Here is a 21,977-nt window from a genome sequence, read left to right on the forward strand (position 1 = left end):
ATTTTTACATACAAGGGAACTCTTTTATAATATTAATATACTCACAGTATGAGTATGAAACAAAGAAATTATAAAGGGATTTAGATATGTCCAAAGAAAAACTACAATACAATCAATACTGTCATACTTACTCCTCAGTAACTTTCAATTTTTCTCCTTTTTTGAAGGACAAGTCATCTTCATGAATGCCATCATAAGGATACAAAGCGACCACAATGACTCCATGCTCCTCTATTTCTACAAAGGCAGAAAACAAAAGGAATATTCTCTTATTTCACAAGTTGGTATGGGCCTAACGCACATTAGTAAAATTGTTACGAAAACATACCTTCAGGGATGAATCTCTGTCCTGGTAAAAGTTGTGCTTCTGTATTTGCCTATAACAAAACATGCCTTTAATTAAGCAGTTTCATATCTTTGACATTGTCTTTTTTAAGTGTATGCACATTACAACAAGATATTCTTCAGTTGCTTTAAAATTGTCTTATATATCTTAAATGTCACACTGTTTTCTGACCATTGCTTAAAGTGAATTATAATGCAAACATACAGTAGGTCCCAACTATACTTCGAATTGAGCAGCTCAGAACTCAGGAAGGTAGAAAAAGGTGTGTGGAAGTTCATAGCTTTATGGATTTTGCTGAAGAGGCTTTATGCAAAATAATTCAACAGGACAATTACTGTCCTGATGCTAGTATGAGGAGCTAAAGAACCACACACACAGTTATTTTCTAACATTCTGCAAGACAAAAAGTAATTTAAAAATGATTTTAACAGCACTTGTGATTTGTGTACATTGATTCAGAGTGCACTGAGTCTACAGTCCCAGCTGGTGACACACAACAGAAGGGTGTCACTCACACCAGCAGAGAATATGGCTCCTGATTAAGGAAAGTCAGGAAATGCTGTTTCCTCAACAGAGTAAATACGATGGGGAAAAGGGATACCAGAAAATCTGAAAAATATCAGAATATCAAATATCTTAATACTCTATGGGATTCCCTTCCCAGCATCCTTTCTTTCCAATGCTAGACATCACACAGGGTACTTCCACTGGCTTATTCCTTTTATTCCACACTGCTGTTTACCTCAGAACTGCACCCATTCTGTTCCCATTCAGTTCTGGTGAGAGATCAAATTTTGGCTTTCAATGAATAAAATGGAAGAGGACTAGAACTGGTAAAAAGTCTGATACAAAAACCCTATCCTGTTATAAATAGAATAATTCATGTGTGGACCTTTGAGTTATTAAGTAACTGCACTTCAAAAGCAACAGTATATTCCGTACATTGCACACTGGAAATAAAGAAGGGTTATTTCTGTGAAGAAACCTGATGCTCTTCAGCTCTTACAAGCTTAGGAGACAGACTTTTAAAATATTGATGCTTTTTAAAATGTTTCTAAACTACTTCAGATTTTTTGAAATTACCTAGCATTCTTCTACAGATAYAGCTATATCTAGAACAAAAATGTCTAAGGATTATTGTTTTTGTGCAGAAGACTATGACAAATATTAACAAAATAATCAAGCAGTAAAGAGACAGATGCTTTAAAAAGTATTTATTCTTTGAGGATGAATTGCACAACACTAAAAGCCAAATTGTAGACTAATGATCAATTTGAATTTCTTCATGCACGTGTTTCTGATTGAAATTTAAGTTATGCCAGTCATGCTTTGATCTTGCTACTGGAATTCTCCCCTGAAACTATCTACTTACTGGCCTTTGCTGTTTATTGGACGTTGGATCCCTCACATAAATAGTTCGTTCAGTTTTACGTACTGGTTGATTCTTCAAATCTAGCCCATCTCCATGCAGATTCTCTTTCCTTTTTGATTTTATACATCCCATATTTCCTGTTGGAATAAAAAAAGATATTAAACAAAAACATTATACCATAAACCAAGCAGTTTCCCATGCAATCATTTGGTTTATGCAAAAAAAAAAAAAAAAAAAAAACTTACTTCCTTTTCACTCACAATAGTTCACAAGCATAACAACTGAATGTTGAGAGCACCAGTTACAAGTTTGTTTTTTTCCCACTGTAAAGGAAAGAGGTGACTTCTTGTCTCAATTCACAAATGAATTAAATACTACAAAATAATTACTTATCAGTTCAATGCTTCCACATTTATCACCTTTTTTTCCTCAAGAAAAACGCCAAAACAAAAAAGTCTTACATCTTACTGATATTTCTGTGAGTTTCAGAACCAATATATACAAGTCAGCTTACAAATAACTACTCTGATAAAACTTGTTTCAGTATGTCTTAGATAGAAGGCTGTTTTGCAAGATAACACATAGGAAATGTTCCAGAGGCTCTAGCATGGTGACTCTAGAAAACCTTCACTCAAAATATCCAGTTCAAATGGTGGGAATTTTATTTGGAGGTGCCAATGCCTGCATAGCCACACTTTGTTTTATGTATGCCAGTCTAACCGGGAGCTGAGCTTGATACAGATCCCTGTCTCATATGAGGCTGATGACTTGTGCATCCCAGCTCCATGAGACATGCTACTACTGTGGCTCAGCAGTGCATCTCTCCTTCAGATAGGCCTGTTACAACAGTCTAAAACAGTCAATACAGGTACCAGTGATAGTAAATCATCACACAAGTATTTCTCCTCCAATACATTCTAGCAGGATAATCCTACTCTCTGGATGTGCATTCATGCCTAATCAGATGAGATACAGCTGCTACATGACTGGAACCTGACTGCTAATCCCATCATGTAATTATATAGTACTTGAGCAAGCATATACACAACATTATCTCTATATTCTTCCCTCAGAGGATAATAATTATAAGCAGTCTTCAAGGAATCTGCTATGAATGCTTTCAAATCCCTTCTTCCTTCCTCTCTCCTTCCTTCAGTTCAGTGCATTCATGCTAGGTTCATCATATTTTCTCTTGCAGACACATGCTCTCACTCCCCCCTGCCCTAGTTGTCTTTAAAGCCAGTACTTTGAAGAACAATTTAAARTCTAGAATGAGTGCTCGGTGCATATGCAGGCACAGGGAAAACAGCAGTGACCAAAACACAGCCAGACAAATCAAAGCAGATTGTTATGCCCTACACTACATCTCATATTCACCATCATCTCTATGATAATAAAAAGATCATCACAGTAAACCATTAAAGTAGTACAGCTGTCCTTTTGCAGACACAAATGTTTCAGTGGAAAGGTGCCTTACACATTATATTTCTGTAGACACGAGAATAAGTCATGCCAGTGTGGGTCCATATTAAGACTTGTACTTTTGCAGTATTGAAAATGATTATAATACTAATGAATGTTACCGTAAMAACAAAACACTCCTTTGTGACAAATTTCAGCTTCCCACACCACCTTCATTTAACACCCCATGCCGCTATTGATGAAGCACCATTTAATGAGAAATGCATTGTCCTGTACAGGAGCTGAACTTCTCCTTCTAAACATGTGAGGAGGGGGTCTGCTATCTCCTCCCATTTCTACAAATTATCTGTTACCAACCRCCAATAAATCCTGGATGTCCATGAAACAGGTTCATCAATGCTGCACTGAACCACAATATTGGTTTAAAAGCATCATGAGAACACAATGCTTCCTTTTTTTTTAGTTCAGGAGGGGAAAAAAAAAAAGAAATCACACAGAAAAATCAAGAGGCACTGACTAGGGATCACCACACAACAGAGAAAGAGAATAGTTTCCCATTCTTGTGTATCAATATTTCAACATTTTCACTTACTTATTTGAAGGCATGGAAAGGGACYTTAAATGAGGATCTTCTCTTTGAACCAAAAATCTCTACCTCTTAATTTGCACTAGACAACCAGGAGCTCAGCATCTACCTACCTGCTGTATCTGCAGAATCAACTATTCAGCCATCTAAGTGCCAACCTTTTTGCTCTTGAATAATCCTGCTTCTACAGAACAAAAGCTAAAGTTTAGGACATGATGTAATTTGATCCAAATTGTCAGCCCAAAATCCCCTTGCCTATTGCTGTTAAGAAATCCTGAAGATAGCTTTACATACTGCAACTTGCCCAATGTCAAGGTAAACATTGAGAAAATCATTCTTACTTAGATTTTTTATTATTTTTATTTTTTAACAGATTAAAGCATATCAATAGCTTTAATTTAAGCCTGAGTGAAGTTCTGTCAGTATGCTCAAGGTTAGCATTGTTTCGTGACAATAGTAACAGTGTATTAGTTATACCAACATGCATGTGCTACAYAATTCTACAAAAGTATACTTGATGCTATGTGATATTACACAGATGAAGTATGTGAAATGTATCACACATGACAGCACCAAAAAAGAAAGAGAAGATCCTGAATCTCTTCATTCTCATGAAGATGAAAATTCTTAACCCTCACAGAACTGAAGCTACGTCCACATTAGCAAATACTAATTTCAATCACCACATATTAAATACTTGATATCACAATAGTGGATTTTAAAATACAAAATGCTACATAATCACCAAAGTTAACTTCATAAACATTTAACCCTAGCAAACATATGATTACCCTCCTCCACACACACACAAGCTTTGAGATATAAAAAGTGCATGCACACCTTTCTTATTTTTTAAGAATACTTGTAAARGAAAAGCTTAAAAGAAGTTCATTCATGCTTAAATAAAATATCATACTCAGTGTAAAATGTTTATTTGTATAGCTCTCTGTTGCCTTATCACAATGAACATCAAGGAAGTGCTTTGTGTAGATATAAAAGGAAAGAATATGGTAAGCTAAAAGCTATCCAGAGTGCAGTATTTTTACATAAGAAATTATGTTATTGTTCTTCAGAGATAAAAATAATTTAGAGATTAAAGGAAATGCTCAGTCCCTACTCGAACATTACCATTCCAACAGTACAATAGAGAAGATACTACTTTTTATCTATACTTTTCATCTATTCTTCTTATCTACAAGTCTAGACATGAGAGACAAACTTTTAATTAAAATAAACTCTRTGTGACTTAATAGCTAACTTTTATAAACATATCTAAAAAACAACACATCATCTCTGACTAAAAAACATCATAGTATATTACATGGCTAAAATGTAAAGACATACACTCTCATTAACATCTACAATGCGCTAATAAAAGCCTAACTTTAGGCATTTTTCTAAAAAACAAAGAACTATCCATAAGAATTATCACAATAAGCCTCTTTAAACAGATTTTTCCATAGACATCAATTTTGAAGTCTACAGAGAACTTAAAATTTTCTACTTGAATCCCTTATTATCTGCCCTTATTTCCCCTTGCTACAGCAGCACTTGGCCTTGACTTCAAAACAGAATAAGATATCAGAAACTAGTGCAACCTACTTTTCAGTTAAAGATACTGTTTATCCAAGATCACTGTTGCCTTATATGCCTGTTGCTATAGTACTAGTAATTTATCTAAGACCTCATACTTGCTGCTTTCAACGGTCAAAGATCTCATGATCATTGACAGCTTATCCACCACCAGTAGCATTTGATGTCTCATTTCCTCCAAGTGCTTATCTTTGGTTTCATCTAAAACTGATGATATTTTTCATTCTGTTCATGGTCACAACTATTGGCATCCTTATGATTCTGTTACAGGTATTATTTACAGTCCACATTAGAAAATGTTTCCTAAAACAACTTGAAGTATCAGGGCTTTTTCTGAATAAAGCCATGTGTTAATGGAAATGATTCTCAAATTCTCACAGATTTCTCAATGGTTTAGGGCAGCTTTACTTTAATCTTTATAGAAAATGTTAACTTTTGCAATTAACTACAATTGATTATTCACAGGCTGATTTTTAAAAACAGATCGAATAGATTATACATTGTCATTTCCAATAATAAAATAACTTCTTTAAAGAATTAGAACTATATTGTGTATATGCACAACTTTATCTTATTCAATAAATAGACATTTTTCAAAAGGATAGTAATCAAATATACRTAACAAACACCAATTCTGTGGGTGGATTAGGCTTTTAGCAGATATATATGTACCTATTTTAATAGGCACATAAAAATAATTTGTATTCAATTACAAGGTTTATGAGCAGTAAATTCATTTAGCCCACAGAATTTCCATTTTACTGTTTGCCTGCTGCATGACACCTGTGAAATATCATTAAGCAAATCCAAAAAAAWTTTTTTTTAGCAGCACAATATCACAGAGTAAAGATGCATTTAAAAGTAAAAAGAAAAATCAAGATCCCAAACTATTCTGATAGTTCTGAGGATACTCCTTGGTATCATTTCTCAACTTTCTGTATCAGTACCTTTGCCTGCTGAAGTTTCCCATTCTAGGGAAAAAACAGATGGACAAATCTTAAGTTTGAAGAATGCATTTATCTTAACCTTTATTATTTATTCCCTCTGTATTCTAACCTGCTACCATGACATCATGGCATTTGAGTGTTGCAATGATCTTCTACACTTCTGTTATTGGGAGTATCAGGAGGAATAAATCACCTCTGAGGGGCCTGGGTATACTATATTCACTTCTGATCTACTGTCACATGGTGCAGAACAGCACAGCAACCTCCAGGGAACATGGAGGAGTTTAATCTGAGGTGCGAGAGCTCAGCAAAGGCTTATCTGTACTGTTTTGTGATGATGTGTTATTAGACCAGAGTAAGAGTAACAGTGACAGAAGTAAATTAGCTGCAGTAGGGGTAATGTAGAAGAATTAAACTGGACAGAAGCTGAATAGGAGTGGATTGTTATACACTTGCCTGAAACAATGTGCTGTTTCAAAAATATTCAGTTTTGGTTTTATTCAGCCCTGTTTTTATTTTGCAATTCATTGTTAAAATATTTTTTTCRTCTTTCTGTGAGTCCCAACTCCGCAATAATTTTCATTAAATTAGTCTCTCACAAACACAGAAATCCTGGGTCAGTTTTCAGTTTGGGCTTGGTATTAGAGACCAATTGGGTGAACATAAGCAGCTTGTTCTTTCTTTGCCTTTCTGCTGAAATGATTATGCATGTATCAGTCACTCCTAACCAAATATATTTTAATCTCCTCTTTATTTATCTATCTTATCTCTATGGGCCCAGATTACAGCATCTGTATTTTTCCCTAATTTTAATCAATCCCTTATGTGATACAGGGATGCAAACCCAGCAGTCTCTGAAATGTATTTCAAAAGCAGCATGAATAGCCTGAATCTACTCAATGTTTAACTATGACAAAGGCTTGRCCTATGCAGGCTGCCTTTGTTCCTGTGATGCAACAAGCAGTACCTTTCCTAAATCCCAATCCCAATCTTCCAGTTGACAACATTTCTAAAAAATGACAAAAAAAGTGAAAKTCTTAAACTGCCTCAATTTTTCTCTGGAAGAAGTTAGACAAAGCTAAAATAATATTTTGAGCAAAGACGACATGCAAATTAACCTGCTGTGTAATCAACAAAGCCCAATTACTACTATAGCAGAAAAGTAGGTAAGWAGTATGTTACTGTGAGATTTCCTCAAACTTGCTCTCATTTAAGTCAAACTCTCAAATTCTCTTTGTTTGTACYTTCTATAAGAGCAAGATAACATGGTTATTAAATTTAACACCCATGATTAGAAGACAAGTCTGAAAATTTTTTTCTGAGAAAGACAGATTCACACTCCGAACAGCACAAGCACCTCATGAACTCTAAGCAATTTTATCAAGCTCCATTTACAGAGTAGTTAGTGGATGATGGTGGGGAATAACAAAATATTATTGCTGAAATGGTTTCAGACCTTCACTCCACCTGGAATAGAAAATATCTCCTAATTCCCAGTCTCAAACATGTTTTTGTGCAAATAATGACAATTACCCTAAATAGCTCTTCCTCCTCTCTTAGTGATTAGAAAGAACAGTCACACCTCTTTTGGCCCCTTTTCTGGGTTTTAAAGACCAAGCTCTTTCAGTCTTGTTTTACTTCCACTGTTCATCTCAGAAGCTCTTTTCCACACCCGTTTCAGTTTGAATTCATCCTTCATAAGGATGAAAGACTGTAGTTCATCATGTGTTTCATGATGACTTTGAGCCGTGTCTTGCAACAAATAGTATTTCTACTTCCCTGAGTCTACAGAAATACATTGCACAATGGATTCCAGCAATAAATGTCATTCTTACACTTTCATCACACTGGCCTTCATAATCATCTTGTGATCAACTAAGACATGCAAATTTTCATACAGTTTGGTCTTTGGCTTTGAGTGCTTTAGCAACAAGACTCCTCAATAATTTTTCTTTCATTTTTTAAACCAAATCAGCTAGTGCATTTTTAACTCCAAAACTACTTCCTAAGTATCCTACCTACAGTATTCTTATTAATTATATCAGTCCTCAAAGAATGCTGATTCAGTAACTATTAAATGGAAAAATCTATCACCTACCATATCCAGCAATAACCAGGCCATATCATTATTAGTTGTATTTGTTCCAAGCAATAACAGGAAATCGAAGTATCTATAATAACAGTTTCCATTTTCAAGGAGGTGTCTGAAGGAGGAAAAAGTCCCTTTCTAGGCTAGCAGGAGAAAGAACCAAAGTGCTTCCTTGAAAATATAACATTAAGCAGCTGAGAGTGGTATTGCCATGAGTTTGGGGAAGTGCAGCAGATAGACACTGCTGCCCCATTCAGCTTCTTTCACAGTTCCTTCCTAAGCAATTGTGACTGAGACAAATTCTATTTTTTCCAGGCTATCTCATCTTATTTCTTTATGATTTTCCTGTATCAGTTACAGAAAGCAGTACCCTATCAACCTTCAGCAGTACTTCCGCTCCTCATCTTTGGGGCTCTGAATCCTGACATTCACACGCAAATATCTGTCTGAGTGAATTAATTAATATCCTCTTTCTTCTCACCACTCACTCTTCTGCATTCTGGTGTTCTGTTTTCCTTTCCTGTATCAGCCTGCATATTGAAATGAAGGGTGGGACTACATAACTTTCCTGTTCTTTTTTTTTTTAATCAAAAATCAAATTAAAAGGGGGAGGGGAAGGTGAGCTTTCATCTGACTATAATGGGCATGCACCATGTATTACACTGTAGAAAAAAAAAATCCCCAAAAGCCGACATAAGGACAGGAAAACTCTGGTGAAATAACAATCTGGAGATGCTGCAGAATACACTTCTCCTTGCTCCCCCTTCTTCTCTTTTTTTCAAGCTTATCAATACAGGCATTTTAGCTACACAATAGCTTATATAAACTAATGTAAATAGAAAATACATACTACTACACTAAATAGAAAATAAATCATTTAAGTTATTTTATCTCAATCTTCCAAGTACGAAGTGATCAAATACAGCTACATAGAAATTAGATGTGGTCAGGTAAGCTTTGAGGATTACGTATTGCTCTTCACAGTCTTTGAAACAGTCTTCACAGACTGCTTTGGTAAAGCTAGCTGTATTGTTTCAGGTAACAGTTCCCTGTACTCAGATGATATTAGTCCACAGTCCAACCTTTGTCTGTCTAGTCTTTAAGTCTCTGGAAAGTGGAAAACTTTATTCAGTGCTCAGCTAAATGATACCTGATCTTTGTTGAAATTCATAAAAGATACCATAGTAGACAGGTAATAAACATCATCATAACTGACCACATAAAAGATAGCTCTAACAAGGACTAGGGGAAAAAGAAAGAGAAAAAAAAAAAAACCAAACCCACCTTAAAAAAAAAAAAAAAAAAAAAAAAAAAAAAAAAAAGTAGGAACACTGAAAAGAGTTAATGGCATCATGGTAACACAGTAATATTATTAAGCTTGTAAAAGGGTGAAAATAAAATTCTGAAGCAAAACGTTGCTTTGAAGTGAAGAATAACATAATGTATATTAAATTCTGATTCTTTTTCTTGCTTTCTAAATTTTGTTAACACTGCATAATARACTGTATGTATTATAAAAATGTTCCAGTTTCATGTAGTTAGTATTTTTGGCAATGATTTTAAACTGAGTCTTATATTAAGCTAACATCTGCTTTCTGACCTTATAACACTCACCCCATTTTATTACAATCATTTGCCTGAACTGCATCCTTGCAAAATTTGAGTCAATATCAACAATGAATTAATTCATTTTGCCAGCCCTACGGCAACTGCATCTTCCATTTCCTCAACTTTTTTCCACTGTACTTTATCTTTTGAAGATAAGGGGAAAGGTCAAATAACATCTTAATTTGTCATAGCAAATACTTTTACCAAAATCTTCAAACCAAAGAAATATAAAATGGAATAGAGAAAAACCGTACCAACACGTTAACCAATTTATACTGAAGGTTCCCAAACACTTTACGACTTAAGTGTCATGCAAACTATAGGTTAAAATGTCATTTTCTTTATTATTAAAAAACTCAGTAATGACAAACAGCAACTCCATATAACCAAGTCTCCATTTACAGCTGAAAGTCTGGCCAAACCATTACATTAAAGAGCATCAAAAACTTTCCCTAAATGTTAGCAAGTGTTCCACTCCAGCTGACAAACACAAAGGAATATGTCTGCACTCCAATCTGAGGGTATCTATAATTTATGTATACTGGTTTTTCACCTTTAAACATACCTCTTTGTATGAGAATAGCAGCGTAGCTAAGTTTCAATTGTCTAGTATTTGTCTTGCGTTTTGTATGTATCAGTGCCTACTAGTAGTAGTAAGATCTTTCCCCCTTTCCTTTTTCATGACTAAGTAATCAGCATAGCATAAGAAAACGAGGAACTACCCTTAAAAATGACAACATCTTGGCGTAAGATCCAGCAGTAGCCCAAATGACAGTATGGAAATCCATGGATCTTCATAACAAGTCATACACCAGAAGGATGGAAAAACAAACTTCATACAGTCTCTTTCAAGAATACATTTTGAGCAGCTGCAGCATATCACACAGCTGTGTAAGCCCCCCTTCTGGGCTTTGCCCAATTTACAAATCTACAACCTATCCTTCCCTAATCCCAATATTACTTACCTGTCTCCTTGGTCTCTCTTTCTCCCTCACACTCATACACTTCACCTCCCAATGACTAGTTTACATACACAGTGGTTTTACTCAAATATTGTGGATTCCAACACACCTGCTAACATATTTGGAAACAAGAGCATAACCAGCAAACAAATTATAGAATAACAAATTGCACTGCATCAGTTACTTTGTCATAGCAGACACCTGCATTTACTTTGTGATACATAAGAGAGAAATTATAGGTAGCTTCTCCCTGTTCCATGGAGCCTCAGATGAACAGATGGGAGAAAAGGAGTAGCTTTCTAAGGTTAGCGAACTTGGGGCCAGTTAAATTGTCTTTCTAATATCACTATCTGGCTATATCCCAAATATTTCCAAGTGAAATCTGTCACTCTGTCTACCCTCTCTTGAAGGAGCATAGGTAGGTACATTTGCAGGTAGCAGATAATACCTGAAAACTATCATCTTATTATAATAATGCTGTCCAATGCTCAACCTCCACATGTCTTGAGGAAAGCATGAATATGACTTTTGTTACTGAGACTCCTTAATGACCAATATCACTAAGGGAAAGTGATGGTTATTTACGAATAGGCCCCCAAACTGGTTAGGGATGTTGTTGACAATATCTTTTCCAGATATGATGTTATGCTTTGAGATGTACATGTAATTCAATTCACACTGATAACAGAGGACTCAAAGATCATGAAATTATCACAACACCTCAATGAAAACATGAGGAAGGACAGCCAGTTCACAGCCAACAAGCCCATGATAAAGGCTTTTATAGTGGCCTCATGGAAAGTGTACCACTTCTCCTTTGGGTTTATCTTCTGTTTTCAGGTGTATTTAGTGAAATAAACAAACATAAACAACATAACAAATAACAACATAATAAACATAAACATAGAAAATTATATATTACTATAAATAACTATAAAAATATACATTATACATTTTAGTGAAATAAATACATCACCACTATGTAGGAATTCACTAAAGAAAAATAAAGAGCTGGATCATCTGTGCATATTAGATTTTTTTCTCTCAGACTCAGGTAACTATCTCCATGGAATAAGTCATACTGCTACATTTCTTGCCTATTTTTATGCATTTTATAATCCACTTTCAACATTGATGCAATGGTTGTGATCAAATTAGTGCAAAATGACTTCTACATGAATAGTTCTTAGCTCCATACTAGCCTGGTCACTTTCTAATGCATATTACTTTTATAGTACATTGTATTTACCTCCCTACTCCATTATTCAGAGGTCTTCTTATCTGCTGTCATCTCCATGTTTAAATGCTGACACGTTCATAACCAAACTTGTGAAACACACCATTCTTGTTRTAACAGTATTATATTATGCCTTAAGCACCTGTCTAAAGCTGCCTAGAGCACTAAATTTCACAAATAACTCACAAGAGAAAATCAGACTTTTTATCCTCTTCAAAAGGAATATATAGTTCAGCTGCAAAGAAAGTTACTTCTCCAATAGCCTGTTTTGTGTTTTGTTAGCTGTACTGCTCTGAGCATTAGATATGCACAGACCAACTCTTCTGAAGCACAAGTATTGAAACACAAGCCACTGCAGTGGGATATGTAATGCGAATCTAAGACTGAGYTTTACATTATATGAAAATTTGAGGTTAAATCATTCATGCTGATGTGGGGAACATGCTTACTCAAGTTCCAGTTCTTCCTGTAACTTTGTGAACTTTGGACAACTTTTGTTAAGTTGCAAGAGGAAATTGCAAGAGTTCTTTAAAATCAGACTGTGTTAAGAATCCAGAGTCAGTAAATTACCCTAGCGGAAATGAAGTCTTGTGCTATTTAACCTTTTCAGTGATATCACAGAGACATTCAGCACTAACTGTATAAGCATGTATGTTAGGAACCACCTGATTTTATTCTCACTGATGTAAGTAGCAGAATCTTCCTTAACTTTAGGAGTGTAAGATTGTACACTATGTTCTGGCACTTTAGAGTCCTATTTATGACTTGTTTAATTTTAAGCTCTGTGTTAATTAGATGAGCATGAATTTAAAACATTCACGTTCCAATTGATTTCTTGCCCAGCTGTAGCTAAGCAATTGTTGCAACTGGGCAGGGGGAAGGGGAATGGGTGCAAAGAGATTGTCTGAAATGGGAGTTTGCTACAAATGTAATAGAAGTAAACACTATATGGTATGGAATTTTAGGTTAGTTGGATTAATTCCTTGAGATTAGGGTTTTGTGGATACATATGCATACACTGTATATATCCCTACCAAACACAGCCTAMGGAATGAAAATTGATAGTGGTTCAGGTCTGAAAATCTGGTACATAATGACAGAAGTAAATTTGATAGAAGTCTCGCAAAACTATATGCTCAGGCTGCAGTAATAGTAAGACTGTAAATAGAAATACATAATTGAATGAACAGGAAATAAGAATTCACATGCAAGTTTCTAAGCATATTTTTCACGTTTGTGGCAGAAGGAGGAATAGGAAGTTCCTTAAAAGTTAGCCAAAAATAAATACTTGACATTATTCCAGTTTCAGAGAGGAGAGAATGGAAATCTGGAAACTCTCTTTTGAGAGAGGATGGTGAATAACTGGCATCACAGTCCMCTTGTTTTCATTCTTCCCTTGAGAAAGATCATCTGCTAAGACATATATGCATTTAAAATCCGAAGTCTCTATTCCTTAGAACAACATTTGAACCAGAAACAGTTCCCCAAAGCACTGTATCAGCAGCTATACAAGAATTAACTTGATTAAAGTCTTTTTGTATTTGACATAAATTACTCTATACTAAATGAAGGTTCTGAGTGGAGGACAGCACCTTGAAACAAGACTTCAAGAAGCATGCTGCATTTGCTTAATGTGTTGTCTTTTTTTTTCATTTTCAGAAACAGATTAATACTTAGACTTTCTTGCTACAATTTTGGCTATGCCTTGACCTCTCTTGTTTTCTTGCTCAAAAAACAGTAAACATTTCTCTTTTTTTAAGGTATCATCATTAGTGGATTGCAGAGCATTCATTTTTTTGTGTTGGCTCCAGCCCTGCTGAACGGTCAAGAGCCTAGTAATTCATCACAGATGCAGACCTATTACTATCACAGCCCTTCTACTGAGTCAATTCTGATCCTATAACTGACTGCATGCAACCCCCGCACTTACAGGAGCTCTATAGACTTTGACAGACCTGGGCAAGGACTCCTAAAACCAAAGTGCAGRACACAGACCTTAATGAGTAGGACAGCATATACGGTGCTGGCAGATTCAGACTCATGGTAAACTAGAAGTTTATGACAAGATTTATTTTTGTATTTATACTGCAGATTGCAAGGATTTTACAGCACTCTTTTTATGATCATACTGTTTGCTCATTAAAATTTGAAACCTTTATAATTTCAGATATCAAAGGTATGGCTTGTAATCAAGCTATATGATTATACCGTACCAAACAAAACCCTCTTAAACTGTGTGCAGGCTCCATTGCTCATAGGTGATTTTTGTACCTAGCTAACTTTCCAAGCAAGAAGTAAATCAGTCTTCAGGATAGTTACTGAATTTGTTTCAGGGGACTGTAATAACTCCACATCATGTGGAGTTAATAATGACCCATCATGTGAATCCCATGGAATGAAGTGTTGTGTAATAAAGACATCGGAAAAACTAGTAGTACTCCTTCATTATTGGGTACACACAAGAAGTTCTCAGGACATCATAAACCATACAAGAAAAGGTGGACAGGGGAAGCTTGAAGATCTTGAAAGATCAACATTGGGGCTGTTGCAAGGAAGTAAATGCAGACAGAAAAAAGTATCAGAGAAACAACGGGATAATAGGAAATAAAATAATCCAATAAGAACTCAAAGAGAGACAACTAATGGGTAGAGAAAATCCCAGTCTCTAGGGAAGCATATTTTCTCAATGAGCAAGGCAAGACACAGAATACTTAATAAACGTAATATAGTTACATCACTGAAACTGTTTTCTGTTCTCAAAGAAGCAATGACTTTCCTGTGCCTTACTATACTCAATGTCTTACTGTTTTTGCTTTTATCACAGGAGCAAAGAAAAGGACTTCTTCTTTCAAACATAGCAAGAGAGGACTTATGCTGTACATAAATATATTACAGAAAAGAATATCTGATTCAAATAAGCTATTCTAATGATGAATTTTGCATTTATATCCAATGCTCTCAGAATTTCTAAATGTTCTATCTAGAGCAGAAACCTCTCACTTGAAGCACCTTTCTCCTACTAATCTGCAGCACCAGTCAAGTCTCTTTTCTGCTGGTGACTGCTCTGCTGGCAATTGGTTCTACAAAGCTGCTGCTGTCTTCTCAGTGCTAACTTTCTTAAGTTTCACTTTCTTAAGTTTCTCTTCAGGGGACAAAGCGTTTGGGGCGTGTTGACATGAGGGAGAACAGCACAGAAATCCTGGAACTAGAGCTGTTGTCATAGCACCAAACACCCACATTACCAACCCTTGCTTTCTTCTTCACAGGCCAGCACTCATGCTGGTGTGTCCACATCATACTCCACTGAACCAAATAGATTTACAAAAAAGTCAGTATTGGCTTGAAAACTCTCCACATATGCCACTGCACACGACAGAAACACCTGCTGCATACGAGAGAAACAAAAYCTGACCAGAACAACAGTTAGAGGCAACACCACAGAATGGAAAAACAAAGGGATAGCAGACAATGCACTCTCTTAATTTTCAAGATAGATACTAACTTATTTTCTGAAAGGTTGAAGGACACCAGTTTAAAATTAAATGTGATAAACAGTGACACAGTTGACTCTAAAGATAGATTATACCTACACATAATATATACTCCAGTTAGAAATGTTTTACTGGCTGTCTATAAAGTTGCCTTTTAAGGAAGCACAATCTSCTCAAAACACTGTGAATACCATGTTAGTATTGTAAGATTGTTAGGCTAGAGAACTTCATACCTCTACAAGAGGCTAGGGGCACATATTGCTGGGCACATGTTYCCTGAAAAAAGTAGTACAATGATACTACAAAAGACAAGTATCTTATTAAAGTAGTTTATTGAAGCTTATTTTGTGGAAGGGGAAAAAAGAAAAGTTGCTGTGCAGAGATCCAAAACGAGAGATGAGGTAAATAGCTTATATCACAGACAGACCTTAAGACAAATCTGGAGACAAGGAAACAACAGAATGTCATTGTTGAAATAAAAGAATGATGGGAGAAGAAAAAAAGGAAATAGTAGTAGGAAGGGACCACTGCTACAGTGGGATAAAGGTTGAAATATGGATTTTTCTAGGAAATAGAAAAACAGAAAATATAGCACATTAATGTTAATGAAAACATTCAAAGCAGTGCAGCTTTTCAACCACTCTGATGAGTGTCATGGTAGAGGGATTGGAAGTGCTACCAAGCAAATTGCGAGATTTTCAAGAAAAAAGCAAATTCTCCTAGTCAGGCCTTGTGAGAATACTGCTGTCCACTGCCTGCCCAGCAGAAACACAATTGGACAGGCCATCTACATGCCAAGAAAAATGAGCTTAGCATTCACCTTAATATGTCCCAATGTGTCTTCACTGGCATCTGGATAGCTGTTTCAGTATCTCTCTCAGCTAGTGCAAGTACAACTGGAAATCAGTGAGAGCACAAAGACCTTGCAGAACAGAAAGAGGAAGACAAAGTGCCATACTTGCAATAAAGCTGGAGAGTTGCTTAAAAAACAAAATTTCCCTACCCTTCTCATGGGCTGTAACACTTCTCTCTACCCTTTGTAGAGTTTAGCAGATCTCTTGCAATGGTAGGTTTGTAGTTATAATCTACTCGGAATCTCATTTGTATGCTCTGCTACCCATAACTGCACATTCAAATGACTCTTGCAATGTATTTTGAACACGTTGAACCCAGAACATCCAGCATAGGATTTCCTCTTCCCCTGCCCATCCCCTTCCTGAGTATTTACCAAAAACTTTCATTTCCTCAGTGGCACAGACACCAGTTCTGGCAATTGCTTAACTAGGTTCTCCAGCTCCTATCTTCCCACATCTGAATCACAGCTACTTTAGGACATTCAGCACCTTTCTGGACAGTTTTAGAAATCACATCAAGCCACATAGTAGGCCTGGGGCTTGCCCTAGAGAAAAACAGTTTCTATCCACTGAGTCTAATGAACATAAGCCTCATGATGCTGGATACCAAAGCAGGAAATTTCCATAAATATAATAGATACACTACTTTTAACATCTTTTCCCACTTGGTTGATACTACTGGCAAATATCACCTTTGTCAAGACAGAGGGGGGAAAATAAAGACATAAGAAAGGTCTACACATTTATAAATAATATCACCATTATATAGAAGTTTATTAAACATACTCATATCTTCTAACATTCATTTTATTGGAAGCCCCTAGTGTAGTTATATATGGGAAGAACAAATCTGTTCATCAGCMAAACATACTTCTGCATTAACTCCTGTAATATCATATTATTTGAATTTATGTCCAAGGAAAATTCTGAATATAAAATATCACCAAAAAATCATCAAAATGGTTTGTATACAAATAGCTGTCCAAACTAATGAGAGATGAAAAATAAGGCAATATATATTTTATATAGTATATATTAACTACATTTCCCACAACAGAGAACTCACTTAACAGACTATTTTGTTGTTGACAAAGTTCTTTACTGGTTTAAGAGAAAGCAATTTCAGGGAGTAGTTAAGAACATATTTCTGAAAGTCCCTTCCCTCCTAACTTTTATCATCTCTGGCTTTAAGTAGTCTTATAAAATAGAGGAGATTGCAGAAAACACAATTCTAGAAAAGTAGTTGTGTCCCATACTTTAATCCCTAGAGTGMGTTATCAAATTCTTTAGTCTGAGATCATGCAATTTGCTATCGTAGGTACTTTCAAGAAATGGCTCAATCACAAGAACATGCAGAGTAAAGGCAGACCTTCACAAAGCAACTAAGTATCAAAATTTTCAACTACAATTTAGACAGGAAAAACTAGTCTCAGGCTACATACCACAAAGACCATAAAGGAAGAAGGACACATTGCTTAGACTGTTTATCATTTTAATACTTTGAACTGAGGTGAGATAGTATGTCACACAAGCACAGGAACAAACTGTAGATACTTAAGATGCCAGCAGTTGAAAAAGATATATAATGTTGCCCTAAAGGATAGCAAGTATTATGTTTCCCTAAGAAAATTCGCTCTTTCCCTAAGAACTGGCAGCTACTCATTCTCCTCTTCATCTGTACCTGTTTTTCTCCTCTCCCCGGCAAAGCGTTTCTTTCAAAATATCATCTTGGTTCTGATATTCAGCTGACAGAACTAACTAATCTATTTATTCCCTATGAGCAATTCTTTAGGGTGCACAACAAATACAGGTGTTTCACAAATATTTGGAGCAAATATTTCCAACACAAGATGAATGCTGCCTTTACATTTTGTTCTACAAAGMCACATTTTCAGGAAAGATGCTGAAGACTACCATGACTAATCCAGTCCTGGAAATTACCATATTTGATAATAAAGTCAACAGGAAGTATATCTGAATCAAGCAAAAATAAATAAGAAAGTACAGTCTGCTCCCATCCTTCTCTGAAGCACAATTACCATTTAAATCTAAACTAAAAACATTTAGATTGACAGTTACATTGTACTTACCATTTTATTAGTAGGAATTAAATTTCCTAAGAAGTGATTACAGTTATTCATAGTATAGCTGTGTCCTGTCCTTGTTTTCTTTACTTAAGATTGTTTTCATACAAATGCAATTTTATAATGTCCATTTGCATAGCTTGTTTAGTCAAGGCTTGGTAAGTCTCAAGTCTTTATATCTATACTGTCTTTAGTAGTCATACACTCGTATGGAAGAGAGGACACACATAGAGGGAAGGAGGTCATTGACAGGAGTAGGAATACGGTCAGCAAGAAGAAAATCCTTCTAATTTTCAGATGAACTACTGTTGCTTCTCAGAATGAACCTGTTCTTCTTAGAGATAAAAATCCTTTAAAGGTAAAATAACAATTAATACTACTTAATAAAGTCACATAGTTTTCTTTAATTACATTTACACACCAAGCTTAATGGCTTGAGAAGAAAGTATCCCTTAATACACATGAAGYGGATGCAACTCTAAGAATCCCAGCCAAGGGATTCTCTCATTGCTTGCATTATCACACAATGTCTTGCATTCTTCAGACGTTACTGATACTTGTAGAAATACAACTCTGTTTACAGTCATGTTACCACAGGCAGAAAGCTAGGAGTTCTATTCTACAGCTAACTTCTTTTTTTGTTTAAACCTTCACACTATTCCTCGACTGATTTTTTCATCCACTTTTGTAAAGGCAGCATCCACCCCAATGGTAAAACTGACTCCATATATCCCTGATCACAAAGAACGAATTCATGCCTGCTGTACACTCAGAAAATGCACATATGAAAAGGAGGAAAAAAACCATCTCCTTCTCAGACCACCTAACCTTTTGACAAAAATAAAAATTGGTGCATGGCCAATACTTTACCATACAAAAAACTCAAAAGACACCCACTGAGATTCCAAACAAYATGAGAAGTAGAGAGGCAGACAACTCCTTTTCATCATGGAGATGTAATCATATCTGAGATTAAATACTGCAATATGTAATTTTTCCTGAATAACTACAGATAGGGCAAATGCTATTCTCTAACAAGACAGACATCAAAAGTGTCTTTTTTTCTGGTCTTGCAGGCTACCTGCTAAAGGAGATAGAGCTCTTTCACTGCCTGTTCCAGGAATTCCTTCTCACAAGACCTGCTTGTGAGATGCTATTTATCTTACAAGAGCCTACACTGTCATAAGAATGTATCTTACTTCAATTATACAGATAAAACGGACGGAAACAGTATAATGAAAGAGTTATTTATATATTCATAAATACATATAAGAAARAATTTCACATTTAAAGAGCATCTATCTAATACTGCCAAACAGATARCATTTAAAAACCAGGAAAATTAAATATCCTAAAGGCAATAGGGTCTATCTCATAGATGAAAGTTTTATAATTGGTTGCACTGTCAGAAAAAGCATTGCTAAGTCCACTGGTCAAGGTAATTACAAGGAAAGACCCAAGGCTTATCCTGTTCCCTGTACATTTACAGGGCAAAAAGGCTTATTTACTCAAAAGACTACAGAGAAAAAAACAGCAACTTCAAGTCAGCAATTACCATACTGGAAACAATGCTCAATCTAAATCACTACAGTTAAATCTATATCATTACAGTAAAAAAAANAAAAAAAAAAAAAAAAAAAAAAAAAAAAAAGTAGCATACAGGTAAAGTAGATCTTTACCTTACTAAATCAGCTAGTCTGTAGCCTATCAGGCTTAAATGGAGAAAGAAAAAAAAGCAGAAAAAGAAAAAAAGCTATAAATCTCAGAAGAGATCTATAGAATGAAAAATCTGTTGACTTCAGAGTTAATTAATTTTTAATTCTTGCCCAAGATTTCATAATGTCCTATTAACAGTAACAAGCTAAATTCAACTGATTTTTAGCTTGTTTCTACATTTTTCAGGGAAAACTATTTTATTCTCCTCATCCACACTGGAAGTGCTGGTAGTACTTATCAACAAAGATACAAAATCTAGACAAAGAAAACATAAGATGCATCTACACTGCATTCAATACAAAGCTGGAAACAATTCACACAATTTCATTATCTCCTCTGTGAAACTGAACTACATTTTCCCAAAATAATTTAGTAACTTCTCAACAAAAAATCTTTAAGATATTCCCTTTTTTATAACTCTTTAGCAATGCTAACATTAGTATAGACTCATCGATCTGTCACTCATACCTTATAGATACTTGCAACGAACATCAAGATATCTAAAATTACAAAAGTCTTCAAGGCACCCCGTGGGATAAATTTCAAGAATTTCATTGCTTATTTGTATTTTGGTGGGCTAACATTCGTTAAGTTTGGTTGTACTGGCATTTTTTCAAATGTAGGAATGAAAGGCAAGAGATAAGGTCTTGATTTGGGGGTTTGGATGAAATAATAGAATAACAATTCAACCTTTCTGCTCTCTATGTGTATTCACATTAATATGGTCTGGCTAAACAACTTCCAAATGTTAATCAGCACCAACAGAGAGACCCATGAAACAGCAAGATGAGTTCTTGCAAACCTGTTAAGTTCAAATACATAAAAGATACATTTGCAACAGAAATCCTAAACGTAGACTCTTTACTGAAGGTGAGGCATCAACTGTAAAGATCTAGCTTGACCTTCAGGTCCTAAATTAAATTTTGGAAGGAAAAAAACCCTCAAGGCTACTTCTTGGGCGTACAGTATCATTACTACAATAGTCAGCAAGAAACACCATACATGAAATATCACAACACTGTTTTCTTTTCTCTCTTTCTAGTAGAASTACATTTGAAAATTCAGTTAAGAGGAAGCAGCTTAAACTTGGAAGATGCTCCAAGAACTAGTCTACTAGAAGACACAGTTAACAAGAAATACCCAGAAGCCGCATTCTCTCTCTTAAATAAATTAGATCTATTGCCTTGGCATAGGTCACAGACTGCAGACCCGGATCAGTGAATTTTCCATGCTTTCCAGCGCATAACCGCCAGAAGACACCCTAGCCCTGAAGATCAAGGCACAAGCTGGGCAAAGCCTCAAGAGGTAAGTCGTTCTTTTGAGAATCACGCGTTTATTTGCTGTATTTCCGATAAGCCCCATCCGCTCCCGCCGGGGAGGTGGCGGGCAGCGACACCTCCCTCCTCCCTGAGGGCAACTCACCGCGAAAAGCAGCTCTCGCCTCTGGTAACCTGGCAGCGCGGTGACGGCCCGGCCCGGCCCGGCCCGGCCGCTCCCTCCTCCCACACGGCCTCGCCTCACGCTGCCCCCATCGTCACCGACCTGGCGGCGCCGGCGGAGCTTCGCGGTCCCACAAGCCCCGCGGCCCGTTAGCCACCGGCGGCGCAAGATCTCGCCGCGGCCCCGCTGCGCGGCCGGTGCGTTGCCGTGCTCGGGCTCTACCTCCCTCC

The 21,977-nt window shown here is 36.1% G+C and overlaps 1 protein-coding gene across 2 annotated transcripts in view; it reads right to left on the reverse strand.

Annotated features, from left to right (window-relative positions):
• Positions 1–21,969, reverse strand: part of LYN (LYN proto-oncogene, Src family tyrosine kinase) — a 51,853-nt gene extending 29,884 nt beyond the window's left edge. The window contains exons 1-4 of one of the 2 annotated variants that reach the window (XM_085313580.1): positions 21,730–21,969; positions 1,782–1,855; positions 329–377; positions 132–237 (exon numbers count right to left, since the gene is read on the reverse strand). In XM_085313580.1, the coding sequence (XP_085169706.1) occupies positions 132–237; positions 329–377; positions 1,782–1,850 (224 nt within the window). In that variant the 5' untranslated portion in view covers positions 1,851–1,855; positions 21,730–21,969. Of the gene's footprint in view, positions 1–131; positions 238–328; positions 378–1,718; positions 1,856–21,729 lie in introns of both variants that reach the window. The other variant, XM_085313579.1, reaches the window with a different exon arrangement.
• Positions 21,970–21,977: the final 8 nt, after the last annotated feature.

This window comes from Rhea americana, unplaced genomic scaffold, assembly GCF_003343005.1.
Source record: "Rhea americana isolate MKP2758 unplaced genomic scaffold, rheAme1 scaffold_39, whole genome shotgun sequence".
In the NCBI taxonomy this organism is placed as follows: domain Eukaryota; kingdom Metazoa; phylum Chordata; class Aves; order Rheiformes; family Rheidae; genus Rhea; species Rhea americana.